Below are 21,022 nucleotides of genomic sequence, written 5' to 3' on the forward strand. Positions count from 1 at the left end.
TATCATTTCTGATTGTGTCTACTTGATTCTTCTCTTTTTTTACTTCTTTATTAGTTCAGCTAGCAGTCTATTTTATTTTATTTTTCAAAAAAGGGGCTCCTGGATTCATCAGGATTTTTTTTTTTGAGGTTTTTTTATGTCTCTATCTCCTTCAGTTCCGCTCTGATATTTGTTATTTCTTGTCTTCTGCTAGCTTTGGGTTTGTTTGCTCTTGGTTCTCTAGTTCTCTTAGTTGAGATGTTAGGTTATTGATTTGAGATCTTTCTGGCTTTCTGATGCAGGCATTTAGTGCTATCAATTTCCCACTTAACACTGTTTTAGCTGCATCCAGAGATTCCCGTACATTGTCTCTTTGTTCTCATTAGTTTCAAGTAAAACTTCTTGATTTCTGCCTTAATTTCATTGTTTACTCAAGAGTCATTCAGGGGAGCTGGGCGCGGTGGCTCACGCCTGTAATCCCAGCACTTTGGAAGGCGGAGGCGGGTGGATCACGAGGTCAAGAGATCGAGACCATCCTGGTCAACATGGTGAAACCCCGTCTCTACTAAAAGTACAAAAAGTTAGCTGGGCACGGTGGCGCGTGCCTGTAATCCCAGCTACTCAGGAGGCTGAGACAGGAGAATTGCCTGAACCCAGGAGGCGGAGGTTGCGGTGAGCTGAGATCGCGCCATTGCACTCCAGCCTGGGTAACAAGAGCGAAACTCCGTCTCAAAAAAAAAAAAGAGTCATTCAGAAGTAGGTTATTCAATTTCCATGTAGTTGTGTGGTTTTGAGTGAATTTCTTAATCTCAAATTCTAATTTGATTGCACTGTCGTCAGAAAGACTGCTATAATTTCAGATCTTTTACATTTGCTGAGGAGTGTTTTACTTCCAATTATGTGATCAATTTTTGAGTAAATGCCATGTGGCAATGAGAAGAATGTATATTCTGTTGAATTTGGGTGGAGACGTGTAGATACGTATCACGTCCACTTGACTCAGGGCTGAGTTCAGGTCCTAAATATCTTTGTTAATTTTCTGTCTTAATCATCTGTCTAATATTGTCAGTGGGGTGCTCAAGTCTCCCACTATTATTGTGTAGGAGTCTAAGTCTCTTTGTAGGTATCTAAGCACTTGCTTTATGAATCTGGGTGCTTCTGTACTGGGTGCATATATATTTAGAATAATTAGCTCTTCTTGTTGAACTGAACCCTTTACCATTATTTAATACCTTTCTTTGTTTGTTTGATCTTTGTTTAAAGTCTGTTTTGTCGGAAAATGGCATTGCTTTTTTCTGTTTTCCATTTGCTTCGTACATTTTTTCTCCGTCTCTTTATTTTGAGCCTGTATCTGTCCTTGCACATGAGATGGGTCTTTTAAAGACAGCATGCTGATGGGTCTTGGCTTTTATCCAGCTTGCCATTCTGTGTCTTTTAACTGGGGCATTTAGCCGATTTACATTTAAGGTTAGTATATTTACATGTGAACTTGATTTGATGCTTTTTGGCAGACTTGTTTATGTGGTTACTTCATCGTGTTCTGGTCTGTGTACTTCAGTGTGTTTTGCAGTGGCCAGTAATGGTCTTTCTTTTCCATATTTAGTGCTTTCTTCAGGAGTCTTGCAAGGCTGGCCTTGTAGTGATAAATTTCCTAAGCATTCGCTTGTTTGAAAAGCGTCTCATTTCTCCTTTGCTTATGAAGCTTAGTTTGGCCAGGTATAAAATTCTGGGTTAGAAATTATTTTCCTTAAAACTGTTGAATATTGATCATAGCTGCTACACCGGAAGGATGGCGGTGCAAGAGCAAAGAAAAAAATCTCTTTGGTTCCAGGAAATCTTCTTAAAAAGAAGAAGGCTTATCAAGCCCTGAAAGCCACTCAGGCAAAGCAGGCACTTTTGGCAAAGAAGGAGCAGAGGAAAGGAAAAGGGCCCAGGTTTCAGTGACTGGATCATTCCTACATGATTCCTGGTGGCAGACACGTGACAAGGTGCATGTCAGATGACTAGAAGTTAAGCCTCATGCCTCCAAATTGCCAGGTAAACATGTCTTTGTCATATGCATAGAAAAAATTGATGGTGTCAGTTTACTGGTGCAGAGATCCATTGCAAGACTTCACCTAAAGAAAATTTTTAGTGATGTCTTTGTAAAAGTCACCCCCCAGAACCTAAAAATGCTGCAAATAGTGGAACCTTATGTGACCTGGGGATTTCCAAATCTGAAGTCTGTTCAGGAGCTCATTTCGAAACATGGACAAGCCAAGGTCAAGAATAAGACCATCCCTCTGACAGACAACACAGTGATGGAGGAGCACCTGGGGCAGTTTGGTGTCATTTTCTTGGAAGACCTCATTCATGAAACTGCCTTCCCTGGGAAGCATTTCCAGGAGATCTCATGGGTCTTGCACCCTTTCCACCTCTCAGTGGCCCATCATGCTACTAAAAATAGAGTGGGCTTCCTCAAGGAGATGGGGACACCTGGCTATCAGGCTGAACACATCAATCAGCTCAAGCTGAACTAGACCCAGGTGCCAAACTGTAATAAATTTTTATCAATGAAGTGGAAGCATGTGTTTTTGGGTTTTGGAGAATTTGTATTAAGTATCTTTGAAGATTATTTCCTGCTTCATCTTCAAAAACTGGAAAGGAAGGGTCAAAGAAAAGACAGTAGCTGGCCAGGTGTGGTGGCTCATGTCTGTAATCCCAGTACTTTGGGAGGCTGAGGAAGGCGGACCACTTAAGGTGGGGAGTTTGAGATCAGCCTGACCAGCATGGTGAAACCTCATCTCTACTAAAAATACAAAAATTAGTGGGGTATGGTGGCCCATGCCTGTAATCTCAGCTATTGGGGAGGCTGAGGCAGGAGAATCGCTTGAACCCAGGAGGCAGAGGTTGTGGTGAGCCAAGATTGCACCATTGCACTCTAGCCTGGGCAACAAGAGTGAAACTCTGTCTCAAAAGAAAAAACAGTAGCTTATGTTCATAGCAAGCACCTCTCATCACAGTCTAGTCCCAAGGAAAAATTCCGGCGTTTTCTACATTGGCTACTGCCTTGTCTGAAATCAGCACATTCCACGGAGGAAGGAGTCCTACTTTGCTGCATCTCCTATCCTAGGGTTTAATGTTAGTAATTGAGTAACTCTAGCATTTGTACAAGGCTCCCTAAGACTCCTGCAGCAGTGGACAAGCCCAGGGACATAACTGAATCTGGAGATTCCTGGGGCCTTGTTGTGAAAAAGACTTGAAATATACATAGGAGGAAAGGTACAAAAATAAATGTTCACTTGTCTCTGCAAAAAAAAAAAAAAAAAAAAAAAAAAGATTCCTCAATATTGGTCCCCAATTTCTTCTGGCTTGTATGTTTTTGGCTGAGATAGCCACTGTTAGTATGATGTGTTTCCTTTTGTGGGCCACCTAGCCTGTCTCTCTGGCTGCTCTTAACATGTTTTCTTCCTTTTGACCCTGGAGGACCTGACAATTTTCTCTTCGGGTTGATCTTACTGGCCTGGCCTGTCTTGCTAGGTTGGGGAAGTTCTCCTGGATGATATCCTGAAGTATGTTTTCCAACTTGGTTCCATTCTCCCTGTCTCTTTCAAGGACGCCAATCAATCATAGGTTTGGTCTTTTTACATAACCTCATATTTCTCAGAAGTTTTGTTCATTTCTTTTCATACTTTTTTCTCTTTCTTGTCTGCCTGTCTTATTTCAGGTAGATAATCTTCAAGCTCTGAGATTCTTTCCTCCTCTTGGTCTATCCTGCTATTGATACTTGTGATTGCATTGTGAAGTTCCTGCAATGTGGTTTTCAGCTCCATCACGTTGATTATCTTCCTTTCTAAATTGGCTATTCTGGCTACCAGCTCCTGTATTGTTTTATCATGAATCTTAGCTTCTTTTCATTGGGTTACAATATACTCCATTAGCTCGGCAAAGTTCATTATTATCCACCTTATGAATCCTACTTCTGTCAATTCAACCATCTTAGTGTCAGCTCAGTTCTGCGCCCTTGCTGGAGAGGTATTGCAGTCATTTGGAAGAGACGAGGCACTCTGGCATTTTGAGTTTTAAGTGTTTTTGAATTAATTCCTTCTCATCTTTGTGAGTTTATCTACCTTTAATCCTTGAGGTTGCTGCCGTTCGAATTATATTTTTGTGGGGTCCTTTTTGTTGATGTTGTTGTTTTCTGTTTGTTTGTTTTTCTTTTAACAGTCAGGCCACTCTATCATAGGGCTGCTGTGGTTTGCTGGGGGTCCATTGCAGACCCCAGTTGCCTTGGTTTCTCCCATACCTGGAGGTATCACCAGCAAAGGCCATGAAGCATCAAAGATGGCAGCCTGTGCCTTTCTCTGGAAGCCCCATCCCACGGGGGTACTAACCTGTTCCTGGCCCACATGCAACTGTTGGAGGTGGCTGGGGACCCTCACTGGGAGGTCTCACCCAGTCAGAAAAAATGGGATCAGGGACCTGTTCAAAGAAGCAGTCTGGCTGCTTTGTGATAGAGCAGGTGTGCTGCATTGGGTGGGACCCTTCCTTGTCTGGACCACCTGTATTCTCCAAAGCCAGCAGGTTGGAGTGGCAGAGTCAACCAAACTGCAGAGATAGCAGACACCCCTGCCCTCCAGGAGCTCCATCCCAGGGAGAGATCAAAGCTCTGTCTGTAGAACCCCGGCTGGAGTACCTGAAGCCCCTATGGAGAGGTCCCACTCAGTGGGGAGGAATGGATCAGGGTCCCACTTAAAGAAGCAGCCTGATCACAATCTGGCAAGGCAGCTGTACTGCATTGTGGGGGACCCTTCCACATCCAGATCATGTGTATGTTCCTAGCCTGCAGGCTGGAGTGGCTGAGTCCTCAGAACAACAGAGATGGCAGCCACCTCTCCTGCCAGGAACTCAGATCCATCTCAGGTGGACTCCAACCCACTGCCATTGGCTGGCTGGGATTCCAAGACTGTGGGTCTTAACTTGTGAGGTGCTGTGGAAGTGGGGTCCACAGGATGATGCTCTTTGGCTTCCTGAATTCAGCCTCCTTCCTAGGGATCTGTACAAACAGATTTCCTGCTTTTCCGCAGATCCCGGGGCTGGAGTATGTAAAACTCCTGGGTCTCTGTGTGCCTGAGCAACTGCTCTGCCAAGACTCCACATAGCTCTGTGTATCAGACCCAAGGCCCTGGTGGCATGGGCTCACAAGGGTATCTCCTGATCACGGGTTGCAAAGATCCATGGAAGAAGTGTGACTTCCCAGGCAAGGTCGCACAATCACCCACTACTTCCCTTGGCTGGCAATGGGGATTCCTTCCATTGCCCTCCCCCACCTCCACCTCCACCCCCGCTGCTTTTCTTTGTTCTCTGTGGGTCAACTTGCTTGTCTAGTCAGTCTCATTGTGAGAACCTGAATATTTCAATTGAAGGTGCTGAATTTACTCACCCCTTTTCATGCTACTTCATAAGTGCTGCAGACGGCAGCTGCTTCTAATCGGCTGTCTATATGATTTCCTATCTGAGAATAAGCCTGAGTAGACATAGATATTTAACAGGTGGCAATCATAATGTGTAGCTAAATTCCTCGGGGCATTAAGTATTAAACACAGGTGTAAGTCGTATCTTTTTCTATATTTTTATAGTCTATTTTTACCTCTAGATTTACAATGAAGTTTTAATTAATCCTTCATAACTTAAGATTTTATTAATTCTTGGAAACATTTTTCCAAGTAGATTTTATTTCTTTATAACAAAACAACACTGTTAAATATAAGCAAAATCTTCAACTTATCTCTAAGGTGCCAGCTACATGAACGTACTCTAGAAAAGATTGCTGATTATTATTATATTTCTCTCAGTTCCTTCTATTTCAAAAGCAAAGTAAGAGTTCTGCCTTTGATCTCCCCACTGCTACAGGTATATAATCTGCTAACTGTGAAGGATCTCACCAGTTTTCCTGACAATGTGAACCAGCAGGAGGAAGAACACGAACCCTGCCCCAACCCTTTCATCTTTCGTTATGGGGCCTTCTATGTTCCCTTATCAAGTAATAATGAAGCAGATATTTATAGCTTCCTCAAGGTAAAATTCTCCCTACTTCTTAACATGCTGGCTTGTGATTTTTTGAATGTTAATAAAACTCTGTATCTATGCATAATTTTAATAATTATTTAGACTTGCCTCTTCATTTTTCAGTGAAGAAAAATGAAGCCCATAAAAAGGTTAAAGTCTCTGTCAGGATCAGGCAAAAACTCAGTTTGTCAGTCAGAGCTAGATCTAACCTCTGTCTATTCATCCAGATACTTTTTAGTTATGTGTAGGGGGTTTTTTGCAAAGTAAACAATAGCAAATAAAGAATACAATCTTAGTAGTTCATAAGTGTAGTCATTTCACTACTCTAGATTTACCATCGGGTGTTTTGCCATAGAGTTAATATAAGGCTACTGGAATTACATAAGGCAGTTCCTAAGGATAATATGTTTTATCTATTCTAATCAAGCTTACAAGTTGATGGAATAATCATTTTTTCCAGGAGATGGGATTAAAGGTGTTCACTAACTCAAAAATCCGAAAACGAAAGTCATGTTCAGTCACCCCCATTGCACCTGTAGGAAGAATGAGTCAAGGATACTATGGAGGTATAATAGCAATTTGTTTTTAATTTTATTTCATGTCCAATAATATTACTATGCCAAAAATGTAAAATGAGATAATGTAGCCCTATTTCCATTTTATACGCAGAGAGAAACCAAGATGCAAATTAGTTGTTTCTTGGTAACTTAGCTGGTGAAAACCAAAACTGATCAGAGATTTTTTTTAGATACATCAGATATTTCAGAGCACAAAATCAGATAAAATACAAGATTCTGATGTACCATAGGAGAAGGAAAATGCTTACAATGGAAGAAGAGAATAATTCTGATTATGGAAACAGGAAAGATATTCATAGGAATCCTGTATTTTAAAAAACATAAAGAAGAACAAAATACTTCACTGGTGACAAGAAACAATGTGAACATCCAGAAATATCTCCCAATCTGTGGCCAAAACCGTTACTCAAATAGAGCAGACGTTTTCAAGACCCTTGAACTTATTAAAACATCTGAAACGTCTGTCCCATCACCAGATCTACTTACACTTGAACACTCTCCAGCCTTGCCTCATCCCTCTCTCCTGATTCCACTCCCCTTTTCTCCAAAATATTCCGATGTCCATCTGCTAACAAAATGTATATGCCTTGAGCTTGGACTGGAAATCAGACGTCCTATAATGTGAAGTGGGTGTCTCACATCTCCTCTCTAAGCCTCAAATCCTTCATTAATAAATTGAAGGACTTTGACTAATGGTTCTTCAAGACCTTGGAAAATGCCCAACAAGATAACTAAATACAATGTACCAAAGCAAATTAAGAACTTTTGATTGTTTAAATAGCATTTCTATGTTCCTTGGCATTGGGATTACATTTAAGATTAATATCCATCTTTAAATGAGCTTTATTATAAAGAAAATGACACCTGTTTAAGGGCCATGGACTGTTTATCTCTAAGTATACATTCAGCGATAGCACACATTTCTAAAAATATCTCAAAAATGGCAAATATGATTTTTGTCATGTATCAAAGATGTTATACAAATAATGAGAATAGAGCACAAGGGAAAGGAAAATAGCCAAGAGACTTAAATAGAACAAACATCAAGCTTCAACCATGGAAGTTAGGCATGAAGGAAATGTTCTGGAATTTATTAAAAATGGATTTGGGATCGTATAATAACACTCAGAAAAAAAAGAGCTTCTAAAATGTGTGATGAATACACCACGGAGACTGAAATTAGTAGAGATAAATGAGTCAGGGATATGAGGAAATGAAAGAGCTAAGAAAACTAAAATATCTTGTGATATTTCTTGAAAATAAGTTCAAGGAAAATAGCCACTTCCATGACTATTTGGGAAGCCGTCATACACCCTGAAGGTGTTTGATGGTATAGAACAGTATATATGAGGCCGGGCACGGTGGCACACACCTGTGGTTTCAGCACTTTGGGAGGCCGTGGTGGGTGGATCACAAGGTCAGGAGATCAAGACCATCCTGGCCAACATGGTGAAACCAATGTCTACTAAAAATACAAAAATTAGCTGGGCATGGTGACAAAAGCCTGTAGTCCCAGCTGCTCCAGAAGTTGAGACAAGAGAGTTGCTTGAACCCAGGAGGCGGAGGTTGTAGTGAGCCAAGATTGCGCCACTGCACTGCAGCCTGGCGACAGAGCGAGATAATGTCTCAAAAAAGAAAAAAAAAGAACAGTACATATGAAGATATGAAGAAGATAAATTCAGTAGTGTTGGTAGGGCCTAAAAGAGAGGAAGAGTGAAAGATATTAAACTGAACAAGGAACTAAAATTATGCTAGACAATGAAAGACATGACTAGTACCTGAAACTATAAAAATTAAGAAGTTACAAATTTAAATTCATGTGTTCAATATTTACTGACCTAGTTTCTGTTTATATAACAATAAGAACAAAAATCTTCAACAATATGAAGGTTATGTTCTAATAGGCAGCGAGACAATATTGTATGGCTCACTATAAGGTCATAAATACTGTATAGGAAAATTCAAGTAGGGAAGGGATTTTGAGACTGAAGGGAGTTGCAAATTTAAATGAGGGGGTCAGTAAAGATCTTACCAAGAGAGTGAAATCTGAGCAAACATTTGAAGGAAGACAGCAAGCCATATGACTCTCTGGAGTAAGAGTATTATAGTCATAGGAAACAATATCAATAACAGAAAATGCTTATGGAGTGCTTTCTATGCTCCAGGAGATAGATAACAGGGAGATAGGTAGATGATTGATAGACCGATAGATAGTTATAGACAGATGATTTTAGATAGATTTCCTTAATTCTTGTAGTAACCTTATAAGGTGGATATTCTTATCACTATTTTACATATAGAAAAACTGAGACCCAGAAAGGTTAAATAACTCAGCCACTAAGATGTCATAGCCAATAAAATGTGGCATGGGGTAGATTCAAGTCAGGGAGTTTGATTCCACATCCCACGTTCATAACCTCCTCACTAGTCTATCTCTCAAAGGCTTTGAGGTGAAAGCATGCTTGAAATGTTCTAGGCAGAGAAAGAAAACCAGTGTGGTTGAAACAGAGTGAATGAAGTGTGAGCAGTTGGAGAGAGAGATCAGAGCAATACTTGAGGCTGCATTGTATGGGGCTTGTAGGTCATAGTAAGGACTTGACTCTTTTTTTTTTTTTGAGACAGAGTCTCACTCCATCATCAGGTGCCAGGCTGGAGTGCAGTGGTGCTACCTCGACTCACTGCAACCTCTGCCTCCCAGGTTCAAGCAATTCTCCTGCCTCAGCCTCATGAGCAGCTGGGACTACAGGCATGCGCCACCATGCCCAGCTAATTTTTGTATTTTTTAGTAGAGATGGGATTTCACCTTATTGACCAGGATGGTCTCGATCTCTTGGCCTCGTGATCCACCCGCCTCGGCCTCCCAAAGTGCTGGGATTATAGGCATGAGCCACCGCACCCAGCCATTCCTTCTTTCTTGATGTACTCTCATTTTTCTATTTTTCCTTCTTTTCTTCTTCAGACAGTCTTTCACTCTGTCACCCAGGCTTAAGTGTAATGGTGCAATCACGGTTCACTGCACCCTTGACCTCCCCAGGCTCAGGTGATTCTCCCACCTCTTCCTCCCAAAGTAGCTGGGGCCACAGGCACGCACCACCATGCCCGGCTATTTTTTTTGTACTTTTTGTAGAGACAGAGTTTCACCATGTTACCTAGGCTATAAGACCCCATCTCTACCAAAAATTAAATAGCCAAACCTGGTTGTACACACCTGAGGTCCCAACTATTCAGGAGGCTGAGGTGGGAGAATCACTTGAACCTGGGAGGTGGGGGTTGTAGTGAGCTAAGATCCTGCCATTGCACTCCAGCCTGGGTAAAAAGGGTGAAATTCTGTCTCAAAAAAAAAAAGGAAATTGAGGCTACAGTGAGCCATGATTACACCACTGCACTCCAGCATGGGTGACAAAGCAAGATCCTGTCTCTAAAATAACAGAGCCAGGACGAGGTGAAGGATGGCTCCAAGACAAGAGTTTGACACTCATGTGGGTAACAGAGAGAGCATAGACGGGCATAGTCATGCATGCCTGTAAGACGAGCTACTCAGGAGGCTGAGGTAAGAGGATCACTTGAACCCAGGCGGTGGAGGTTGCAGTGAGCTCTGATCATGCCACTGCACTCCAGCCAGGGTGACAGAGCCAGACCCTGTCTCAAAACAAAAACAAAAACAAAAAAACAGGAAGTGGCCTGGGGTGTGCCACGTGTAGGCTTGGAGAAGAGGATCAGGAAGACCAAGAAGGAGTGGCCAATGAGGAAAGCTGTATCTTAGAAGTAAGGGGCTGCGTGCAGTGGCTCATGCCTGTAATCCCAGCACTTTGGAAGGCTGAGGCAGGTGGATCACAAGGTCAGGAGTTCAAGACCAGCCTGGCCAACATGGTAAAACCCTGTCTCTACTAAAAATATATTAGCCAGGCATGGTGGTGGGCTCCTGTAATCCCAGCTACTCTGGAAGCTAAGGCAGGAGAATCACTTGAAACTGGAAGACAGAGCTTGCAGTGACCCAAGATCCTGCCACTGCACTCCAGGCTGGGCAACAAGAGTGAAATTCTAGGCCGGGTGCGGTGGCTCACGCCTGTAATCCCAGCACTTTGGGAAGCCAAGGCGGGCGGATCACGAGGTCAAGAGATTGAGACCATCCTGGCCAACATGGTGAAGCCCCATGTCTAAAAAAAAAAAAAAAAAGTGAAATTCTGTCTCAAGGAAAAAAAAAATGTAAGAGATAGAAGTAGGCTTGGAAAGGTGGCTCACTTCTGTAACCTTAGCACTTTGAGAGGCAGAGGCAGGGGGATCACTTGAGGCCAGGGGTTCGAGAGCAGCCTGGGCAGCATAGTGAGACTGTCTCTAGAAATTTTTTTTTTCTTTTTTTTTTTTTTGAGACGGAGTCTTGCTCTGTTGCCAGGCTGGAGTGCAGTGGCACAGTCTCGGCTCACTGCAACTTCCACCTCCTGGATTCGAGCGATTCTTCTGCCTCAGGCTCCCGAGTAGCTGGGACCACAGGCGTGTGTCACTACGCCCGGCTAATTTTTGTATTTTTTTTTTTTTTTTTTTTTTTTTTGAGACGGAGTTTCACTCTTGTTACCCAGACTGGAGTGCAATGGTGCGATCTCGGCTCACCGCAACCTCCGCCTCCTGGGTTCAGGCAATTCTCCTGCCTCAGCCTCCCGAGTAGCTGGGATTACAGGCAAGCGCCACAATGCCCAGCTAATTTTTTGTATTTTTAGTAGAAACGGGGTTTCACCATGTTGACCAGGATGGTCTCGATCTCTTGACCTCGTGATCCACCTGCCTCAGCCTCCCAAAATGCTGGGATTATAGGCGTGAGCCACCGCGCCCGGCTTGACTTTTATACTGTGAGTGAAATAAGGAGCTTTTCAGAAGAAGAGTGTCATGATCTAATATGTGTCTCAATCACACTAGATTCTAAATTAAAAGAAAATTTTCAGGGTTTTTTTGTTTTAATTGTTGTTGTTTGCCTGAAGGTATTAAAGGTCAAAAAAGTATTATGAAGCTAGGTTGAGCAGCCCTTTTTAAGTTTTAACAGAACAGTTAATTGAAAGTATTTTGGGATCAGCAGCAAAGCAGAGTATGAGTGGCTTAGTCCAGAGTTCAACACATTTTCATGAAGTCAAATGGAAAAAAGAAGCAAGAAAAACAATTAAGATTTTTGTCCTGGGAAACCGATGTAAAGGCATTTACTGTAGAGTTTATTAGTTGTGGGATGCAGAAGAATAAAACTGAAATACAGAGACTATGAAAGGACACATGGAAAGTCAAGCTGACAGTAAGAGTAAGAAGGATATAGCCATCTGCCACTGGATGCCATGGCTTGTTAACTGCAGTAACTTGAGGAGGTGAAGGGCCCTTGACACCTTCAGGAGAAAATGGAAAATAGTTCATTTGGGTGCATCCTCCTTTTAGATATTTCAATATTTAAGATAACAGTGAAGACAGTGTAAGACAGAACATCGGTGAGAAATCAGAGTCAAATATAGAAATCGTTCTTTCACAAGGTATTTCTGAAATATCACATGGGGTACATGGAGGGAGATCTTAACTCAAATTCAATTATTAAGCATGATTTCAGGCACAACATGGACAAAATTGCCTTCATGTCCAGCTCTCTGTCCTGTCAAGTCAGTAAATGATTTCTTTGTCTCAACCATACAGCTATTCCTAATGGAAATATCTGTTTTGACATCTGAATTATTTATTTCAGATGTCAAAAAATAAATAGAATAAAATCTAATGCCCTCATCTTATTACCCAGAGAATAACATTTTGCAAACTTCCATATAGTACACAGAATTTAAATCATTAAATTCTGTTCACTCCACTGGTAATTCCATTTTCAGTATAGCCACCACTCGCAATGCCTAAAGAGCATTTTACAATTCCTCAGTTTCTCTAAGAATGAAGGAATATTGTCTCAACTTCAAAACCGGCCCTTCCCCGCAAAACCTATAAAACTGTCTCCAAGTGATCTTGTTTTCCCAGTTTCCATTCACATCAAATTATGCTATGTCTGGGATACATAGAATTTCCACCTCTGACAAAGACTCCTCCCTGTTCAGAGAATGAGGGATCACAAAGTATTCCCCAAGTTCTACAACTTCTACAAGACTCTTAGGACAGTCTGAGCAGAAAAACTGAAAATTTGTTCTCCAAAGTCACACATGTGCACCATGAAATTAATGCATGTTTTTCCCTAACTAGACAATTTTCTCTTTCTTTAGTAGCTTCAGGAATGGCAGCGATGCCATATTCTCCTCAATTTGATGCACATAATATGATACCCGTAAGTAATGAACAAAGTTTAGGGCCAGTCCCTGAAACGGTGCGAAGTTATTTTCCTGAGACTTGGATCTGGGAGTTGGTGGCAGTGGAGTAAGTGAATTGACTTTCCTCCATTGGCTGGAGGGGAGGGGATGTGGTTCCTCCAACATTTTCAATTCTAAGATAATCTTTCTGAAAAGTTCTGGATAATTATCTTAATCTCTTACTTTTTAGGATATACCTAAGTTAAATTCTGCAACAGTATAAGCTTATTAATGTAATTGTCTCAGTGCTGAGCAATTCTAAAATAATTATTCCTGATGCTGTCAAATAGTAGACATGGGAGCTATAAGTAACCAATTCTATATGTACTATTTAATGTCATTCAGGGAGCCTTCTGTAAATATCAGGGCTGGAGCAGGCACATAAACAAATCAGGCTATGTTAATCCAAGGGTCTAACTGTTGGTCATGATTCTTAAAAATGCTTATTTGTGGGATTATGCAATAGCGGGGGAAGTTAAAGATCAAAATGAATCACAATTCAAACGTTTGTATTCAAAGTACAGACATGTGGGATGTGACTACTTGTTGATAAGGGGGAGAGGTACCATTTAGTGCCTTTTATTCTCCCGACTCAGATCCCAGGACATAATCTAGTGTTCACAGGCATGCAAACACCTATATACCCTTAAGTGGATTCAGTTTTTGACATTAGTTTAAGCGGATTGATTTTCACTTGTGAAAAGTGGCTCACATTTATTATTTCTATTCTTCAATTACCCACCTCCCCAGCTCATCAGGTGAGGCTGAGGTAGAAGTAACAGTCCCTGACACCATCACCAAGTGGAAGGCAGGGGCCTTCTGCCTGTCCGAAGACGCTGGACTTGGTATCTCTCCCACTGCCTCTCTCCGAGCCTTCCAGCCCTTCTTTGTGGCGCTCACAATGCCCTACTCTGTGATCCGTGGAGAGATCTTCACACTCAAGGCCACTGTGCTAAACTACCTTCCCAAATGCATCCGGGTAAGGAAAATAAGGGTGAACAGACAGAGTGGATAGAACAAAAGATTCCTTTGATCAGCCACCTACTAATTCTGTTCCCGAGACTAAGGATAATTCAGAGAATTATGTGCTAGCACTGTGAATAATTAGTGCTAAGCAAAGCAAGACATGATCAGAGACATACTACGGTGATATATGTGCTATGGGTGCTTAAACCATGGCTCTCTAAGCCACACCTTGCTTTTTTATTTCTTAGCACTTGCAGAATCCTTTGCCGCAATTAGATTTTATGCCAGGAACATTCTTGAAGCTGACACACAACTCAGCTTCCTCAGTTCCGTGAGTGTCATTCTCTAAGCCCGCATCTGAAAATCTCCACAATATATCATTTTAGTTTATCTTATAGCACTTATCTCTTTGTAAATTACTTAGTAGTGGTTGTGTATAGATCATCTTTCTTTCTTTCTCTTTTTTTGAGATGGGGTCTCACTCTGTATCCCAGGTTGGAGTGCAAAGGCACGATCTTGGCTTACTGAAACCTCTGCCTCCCAGGTCCTGGTTCAAGCAATTCTCCTACCTCAGCCTCCTATAGACCATCTTTCTTATAACACAGTATCCTCAAGATTGGGAGCCTCTCATCCATCATTCCCAGTGTTCTATGCCTCCCATGGGGTAGACATGTAATATATGTTATAAGAAATAGGAGAAGGGAGGAAGGAAGAAACAGTAAGGAAATCTACATAGCAGCAGATAGTACTCCCTAGGGCGATGTACAACCACTGCTTTTCCCTTTCCTGCACCACTGCCACGTCTGCACACTTCCCCAGCCTACCCTAATGCAAATGCCAAATCCTCCTAATACATAACCAACCTTGATTTGTATAACTGCCATTTCCATGCTTCTTAAAGCATGGATGAATCTATGTGACACACATTTTTCCTACAAATCCCAATTTACTGCAGCATCCCACACTTGGCCCCAATTCTACGTGTTCGTGTCTTCCCATATTCTGATCATTTCTGTCTCTGCCTCACATGGGGTGACAGGTCAGTGTGCAGCTGAAAGCCTCTCCGGCCTTCCTAGCTTCCCAAAATACAAAGGAAGAAGAATCCTATTGTATCTGTGGAAATGAGAGGCAAACCTTGTCTTGGACGGTGACTCCTAAAACTCTGGGTGAGTGACAGTACCCCAAAGGGCCTATCAATCAAAAAGGATGGTGGCTATCTGAGCACTTTTTTCATCATATTCTGCTTTACTTGCCGTGGATATAATTCTGTAAAGTTACATTTTATTCCTATTTCTATCCACAGTGACCTCCTCCCACTATTCTTACCCAGGCTAGTCCCCGTAATCACTGCTCCTGGATGTTGGCTACTCACTGTACACTAACCTTGTTGGGTTTTTTATTAGCTTTATTTTCTATTCTGGCCAATTGTAAATTTAAAGTGTACCCCTTAAAGGTGATTGGACTATCAAGATGGATACTCATGTTTTCAATATTCCTTGTTGTAGGGAATGTGAACTTCTCAGTGAGTGCAGAGGCAATGCAGTCCCTAGAACTCTGTGGAAATGAGGTTGCTGAGGTCCCTGAAATTAAAAGAAAAGACACAGTCATCAAAACCTTGTTGGTGGAGGTAACATATTTTGGGGACTCCCTAATGACTGTAAGATTAAAACACTGAGTGGTCACTCTTGAGACCATTCAATTTTGCTCACACAATACATCCTGTAAGACTAATGGAATTTCCCATCCTAAAAGCCCTGCAGCAGACACTGCCAGCTATTGTAAATATTTTTTCACTAATTATTTTTGTGCAACTTCCTGATCTCCACCTCTCTCCTAAGATTCATGTATCTCTCTTACCTATTACCTTTGATTCACTGCCCTTACTATCTCTTTGCATTTTCTCTCTACCAACCTCCCTGGTTCTTCAATGTTTATGGATTTCTATAACAAGAGAATGTTATGTTGTCACTTATAAGTGAGAGCTGAATGATGCAAACACATGGATACATGGAGGGGAGCAACACATACTGGGGTCTGTCTGAGGGTGGGAGTGGGAGGAGGGAGACCATCAGTAAGAATAGCTAATGGGTGCTGGGCTTAAAACCTAGGTGATGAGACGATCTGTCCAACAAACCACAATGGCACACGTTTACCTGTGTATCAAACCTGCACGTCCTGCACACGTCCCCTTGAGCCTAAAATAAAAGTTGGAAAGATGAGCTAAAAATAAAAGTTGGAAAGATAAAAAGCAGGATGCTAAACATCATTCATGAAAACCCTACCCATCAAAGAAAGGAATCTATGGTGGTTCTCTTCTCACTGGGATGTTTATATTTTTTTGCTCCTTCTGTTTCTTTTCATCCAAGGCTGAAGGTATTGAGAAAGAAAAGACTTTCAATTCCATGACCTGTGCATCAGGTAAGAGTCCCTCCTCATAATCATAGTGAGATCAAAGCCACACAGGGGTATAAACTTCAAGTTACAATGCACATTTATAGATATTATCTCCCAGTTGTCAGAGTGTTCCATTAAGGGCAGTGTAATACTAAATATTTCTTTTTTCTTTTTTTTTTGAGATGGAGTTTCGCTCTTGTTACCCAGGCTGGAGCGCAATGTCGCAATCTCGACTCACCGCAACCTCCGTCTCCTGGGTTCAGGCAATTCTTCTGCCTCAGCCTCCTGAGTAGCTGGGATTACAGGCACACGCCACCATGTCCAGCTAATTTTTTGTATTTTTAGTAGAGACGGGGTTTCACCATGTTGACCAGGATGGTCTCAATCTTTTGACCTCGTGATCCACCCGCCCCGGGCTCCCAAAGTGCTGGGAATACAGGCGTGATACTAAATATTTCTTTAGATAGGTTTTACAAATAAAGACATTGAGGCCAAGAGAGCAAGTTAATGTGGCTCAGGTGGTACAGAAAGGACTAATACCTGGGCTTTCTTGGTTCACATGTAGCTCTTTTACCTGGATAGCCCAGTGACCGCTCACCGACAAGCCCAGCTGCAGAAGCTTCGAGTGTCCCAGGATGAGGTAGAAAGAGAGCAGGGTTAGCCAGGCACAGTGGCTCACAGCTGTAATCCCGCACTTTGGGAGGCTGAGGCAGAAGGATCACTTGAGGTCAGGAGTTTGAGACAAGCCTAGCTGACATGGTGAAACCCTGTCTCTACTAAAACAAAAATTAGCCAGGTGTGGTGGCGGGCACCGTAGTCACAGCTACTTTGGGGGCTGAGGCATGAGAATCCCTTGAACCCCCTGAGGCAGAGGTTGCAGTGAGCTGAGATCATGCCACTTCACTCCAGCCTGGGTGAAAGAGTGAGACTGTCAAAAAAAAAACAATGAAAGAGAGCAGGGTCATGATAAGTTTGAACCCCAACAGATAGTCTCTAAAACAGCTGCTGATGAAACAGGCATTTTCTACCCTTCTCACTAAAAATTGTGTGTTGTCCATGTCAGAAAATAACTTACATTTGACTTCATCATATCATTAAGAACCAGTTGTAGCTTTTATACATTACTGCTACATTATTATTTCTAGATCCAGAGTGTATACAACACTGTATTTATCATTTGAGAAGGGCTAATTTAAGATATGTTCATATTATCTGTTTATAAACATGGGAATTCATTCAAATATTATGTAGAGTAAGGGAGCCAGTAATTTGTATTATTATGGGCATAAGTCTTAATTTTGCTTCAATAAAGTAGAGAATGATAGTTCCCCACCAGGTCCTAGACTTCTTTTAGAAAGCTACTGAGCACAGCAATGCAACACACAGTTAAATGAGAAGAGGAAGGACTCTGGAAGTCACAGAGTACCAAAAGAAATTAGACTATTAAAAGTAATTTCATCATTAAGTCAAATTCTTATTCCTTGCATCCAGAGTTCTTCAAGGAGATATTATAGTATTACTGCTAACTGTAATAATAAAATAACCACAATAATAATAATTGCTCACTTTCATTGAAATTTAATAGGTTGCAAATACTGTTCTAATGTTTTACATGTATTTTTTCATCAAATCATCACAGTTTACCCAAGGTCGCAAAGCAGGGCCAGTACTATATACAGGCAGCGTGGCTCTGAGGCTCTCACTACATTATAATCAGTAAATTATGTTGTAATCATAGATGTCCTTCTTTAACATGTGCTGTCTGTTTCTAAAGGTGCTGAGGTGTCTGAGCAGCTGTCCTTGAAGCTCCCATCAAATGTGGTCAAAGAATCTGCCAGAGCCTCTTTCTCAGTTCTGGGTGAGTCACCTTGCATGTAGTAACCTGGACCAAAAGAATTGCCACTGCACATCTCATCTATGTGTTTGTATTTGAATCATCAAGTTCTCGATAGCTGTTATTCTTATTAGGATCCTGGAAGTCATACTCTATGTGTAGAACTTTTCTCATCTGAATGATAGAGCATGTGACTCTGAATATAAAAGCCATTTTTAAAATAATGTTGGCTACTTAGGAACTGAAATTATTCTGACGTATAATCTTTCACATTCCCCAGGTGACATACTAGGTTCTGCTATGCAAAATATACAAAATCTCCTCCAGATGCCCTATGGCTGCGGAGAACAGAACATGGTCCTATTTGCTCCTAACATCTATGTCTTGAGCTATCTGAATGAAACCCAGCAGCTGACAGAGGATATCAAGGCCAAGGCCATTGGCTATCTCATCAGTGGTAAGTGAGACAGAGAAAAATTTATTTTGTTACTCTAATGAAACTTTTCCCAATTAGGCTTCAGTTATATCATCAAATATTAACCCATGATGATAATTTTTATGAAAACAGCAATCTTCCCACACTCTCATATGATGTTATGTTTTGATATATCCATAACATCCACAAAACTACGGCAGATCACAGGAGGTCATAAAATGTCCACAGCTCCTGGATGCATCAGCCCGCACATATGGATAGCCTGTCTTTAATGCTTCATGAACCATCTGAAGCCTTCTATTTCAGGTTACCAGAGACAGCTGAACTACAAACACCAAGATGGCTCCTACAGCACCTTTGGGGAACAATATGGCTGGAACCAGGGCAACACGTGGTAAGAAAGAAAATCTATTCTGAGTTTCAACTATGAGTTAAAAACATGCACATAATCAGCTGCCTTAGTCCATTTTCTGTTGCTTATAACAGAATACCTGAAACTAGGTAGTTTATACAGAAAAGAAATTTATTTCTTACAGCTATGAAGGCTAAGTCCAAAGTCAAGGGCCTGCATCTAGTTGAGAGTCTTTTTGCTGGTGTGGATTCTGAAGAGTCCCAAGATGATGCAGGGCATCACATGGCGAGAGGATTGAATGTGCTCACTCGGGTCTCTCCTCTTCTTTTATTTTCTTTACTTTACTTTTAGAGACTGGGCTAGCATCTCCTCCTCTTCTTATGAAGCCACCAGTCCCATTCTCATGACAGCCTTTTTGTCTAGGAATGAATTCCATTCATGAGGGCAGAACTCTCATGATCCAGTCACCTCTTAAAGGCTCCACCTCTCAATGCTATCACATTGGGGATTAAGTTTTAACATGAGTTTTCGTGGAGAAACCATTTCTAAACCATAATGTTACCCTATTTGATTCTTGTAGCTACCCAGTGAAGTGAGAGTTATTAGCTTCATTTTACAGAGGAGAAAACTAATATTCAGTGTGGATAAATAAATGTGTCAAGAGCAAACATCTAAGAAGTAGCAAAATTACTTTGAGGTTGACTTTTTTAATCCAATGTACCCAGACTCTCTTCCTTCTCATGTTGCTATGGGGATATTATAAGTTTGTAACTTGCCCCCTTAAATTGTTGTTCAGCACTAAGAGGTGTTAGAAAAATGCTAGAAAAACTACAATCATCACTGACAGAGCATACGTTACTACCTCCAGATGATATCCTTTCTCTCTGTGTGTGTGTGTGTGTGTGTGTGTGTGTGTGTGTGTGTGTGTGTAGTCTTACCACACAGGCAAACACAGGAAAGAAAAATGGAGGGGCAGGATGATGGAGGGAAATGGTTACTAAAGCTGGACATTAGAAGTCAGCTCATTAAAGTAGGGTTAAAACTACAGGAAGTAAGCTTAGACATCTATGAAAAAAAATAAATGCATAAAGCCTAAAATGTGAAAGCAAATGTCTTAGTTAACAACCAAGAAAACTAGAAGGAACCTGAATCTCTAAAGTGGCATAGAAATGCCTTAGGAAGCAAGGACAAGTTGGTAATGGATTGAACAACATGTGGCAGCAAAAAAGAAAAAAGTCTCCAAACTCTCGGTAATAGCCAATTGACTTTCTTGGGGGTGCACTGTGATGGGGGGTCCAGGTGTGCAAAAGAGAGCAGTAAGATGCTGAATGAGAACAGCCTCAGCACTGTGTTTTTCCTCCCCCTAAGGCTCACGGCTTTTGTACTGAAGACTTTTGCCCAGGCTCGAACCTACATCTTCATTGATGAAGCACACATCACCCAATCTCTCACATGGCTCTCCCAGATGCAGAAGGACAATGGCTGTTTCAGGAGCTCTGGGTCACTGTTCAACAATGCCATAAAGGTGAACTGTTCCATGAACTTCTGAGCCTATGACACATCAATGTAGCATCCCCCAAGGGTGAGGGGAGGAAGGAGGCACAGGAAATTGCAAAGATGAAGTCCTGGATGATGTGGGACGGCATCAGGGAAAGAGTATTAAACCATCTATAGAGAAGGAAGAAATTGGGCCAGATGCAGTGGCTCACACCTAGAATCACAACATTTTGGGAGGCCAAAGCAGGTGAACCACTTGAGCCCAGGAGTTCAAGACTAGCCTGGGCAACATAGCAACACCCAGTCTCTACAAAAAAAAAAAAAAAAAAAATTTTTTTTACAAAATTAGCCAGGCATGGTAGTGTGTGCCTGTAGTTGTAGCTACTTGAGAAGGTGAGGCAAGAGAATTGCTTGAGGCTGCCGTGAGGTGAAATAGTGCCACTGCACTCCAGCCTGAGCTACAGAGCAAGACCTTGTCTCAAAAAAAAAAAAAAAGTAAAAGAAAAAGAGAGAGAGAAGGAGGGGGAGAAATTGTATACTTTGAATGGGGGCATTACCTTACCTGATAGAAACAGATACTGAAAATTTGTTTCCATCAAACAACAGAAGAGAATGTACTAACACTTG

At 41.6% G+C, this 21,022-nt stretch overlaps 1 protein-coding gene across 5 annotated transcripts in view; it reads left to right on the plus strand.

Annotated features, from left to right (window-relative positions):
• Nucleotides 1-21,022, plus strand: part of PZP (PZP alpha-2-macroglobulin like) — a 68,062-nt gene that overhangs the window by 32,810 nt on the left and 14,230 nt on the right. For all 5 annotated transcript variants that reach the window (XM_064377446.1, XM_064377448.1, XM_064377449.1 and 2 more), the window contains 11 exons: nucleotides 5,872-6,036; nucleotides 6,488-6,593; nucleotides 12,836-12,983; nucleotides 13,667-13,895; nucleotides 14,922-15,048; nucleotides 15,388-15,509; nucleotides 16,249-16,300; nucleotides 18,051-18,134; nucleotides 18,391-18,567; nucleotides 18,853-18,940; nucleotides 20,267-20,423. In XM_064377446.1, the coding sequence (XP_064233516.1) occupies nucleotides 5,872-6,036; nucleotides 6,488-6,593; nucleotides 12,836-12,983; nucleotides 13,667-13,895; nucleotides 14,922-15,048; nucleotides 15,388-15,509; nucleotides 16,249-16,300; nucleotides 18,051-18,134; nucleotides 18,391-18,567; nucleotides 18,853-18,940; nucleotides 20,267-20,423 (1,455 nt within the window). The remainder of the gene's footprint in view (nucleotides 1-5,871; nucleotides 6,037-6,487; nucleotides 6,594-12,835; nucleotides 12,984-13,666; nucleotides 13,896-14,921; nucleotides 15,049-15,387; nucleotides 15,510-16,248; nucleotides 16,301-18,050; nucleotides 18,135-18,390; nucleotides 18,568-18,852; nucleotides 18,941-20,266; nucleotides 20,424-21,022) is intronic.

This window comes from Aotus nancymaae, unplaced genomic scaffold (assembly GCF_030222135.1).
Source record: "Aotus nancymaae isolate 86718 unplaced genomic scaffold, 86718_ANA_hifiasm-v0.15.2.pri h1tg000016l, whole genome shotgun sequence".
NCBI lineage: Eukaryota > Metazoa > Chordata > Mammalia > Primates > Aotidae > Aotus > Aotus nancymaae.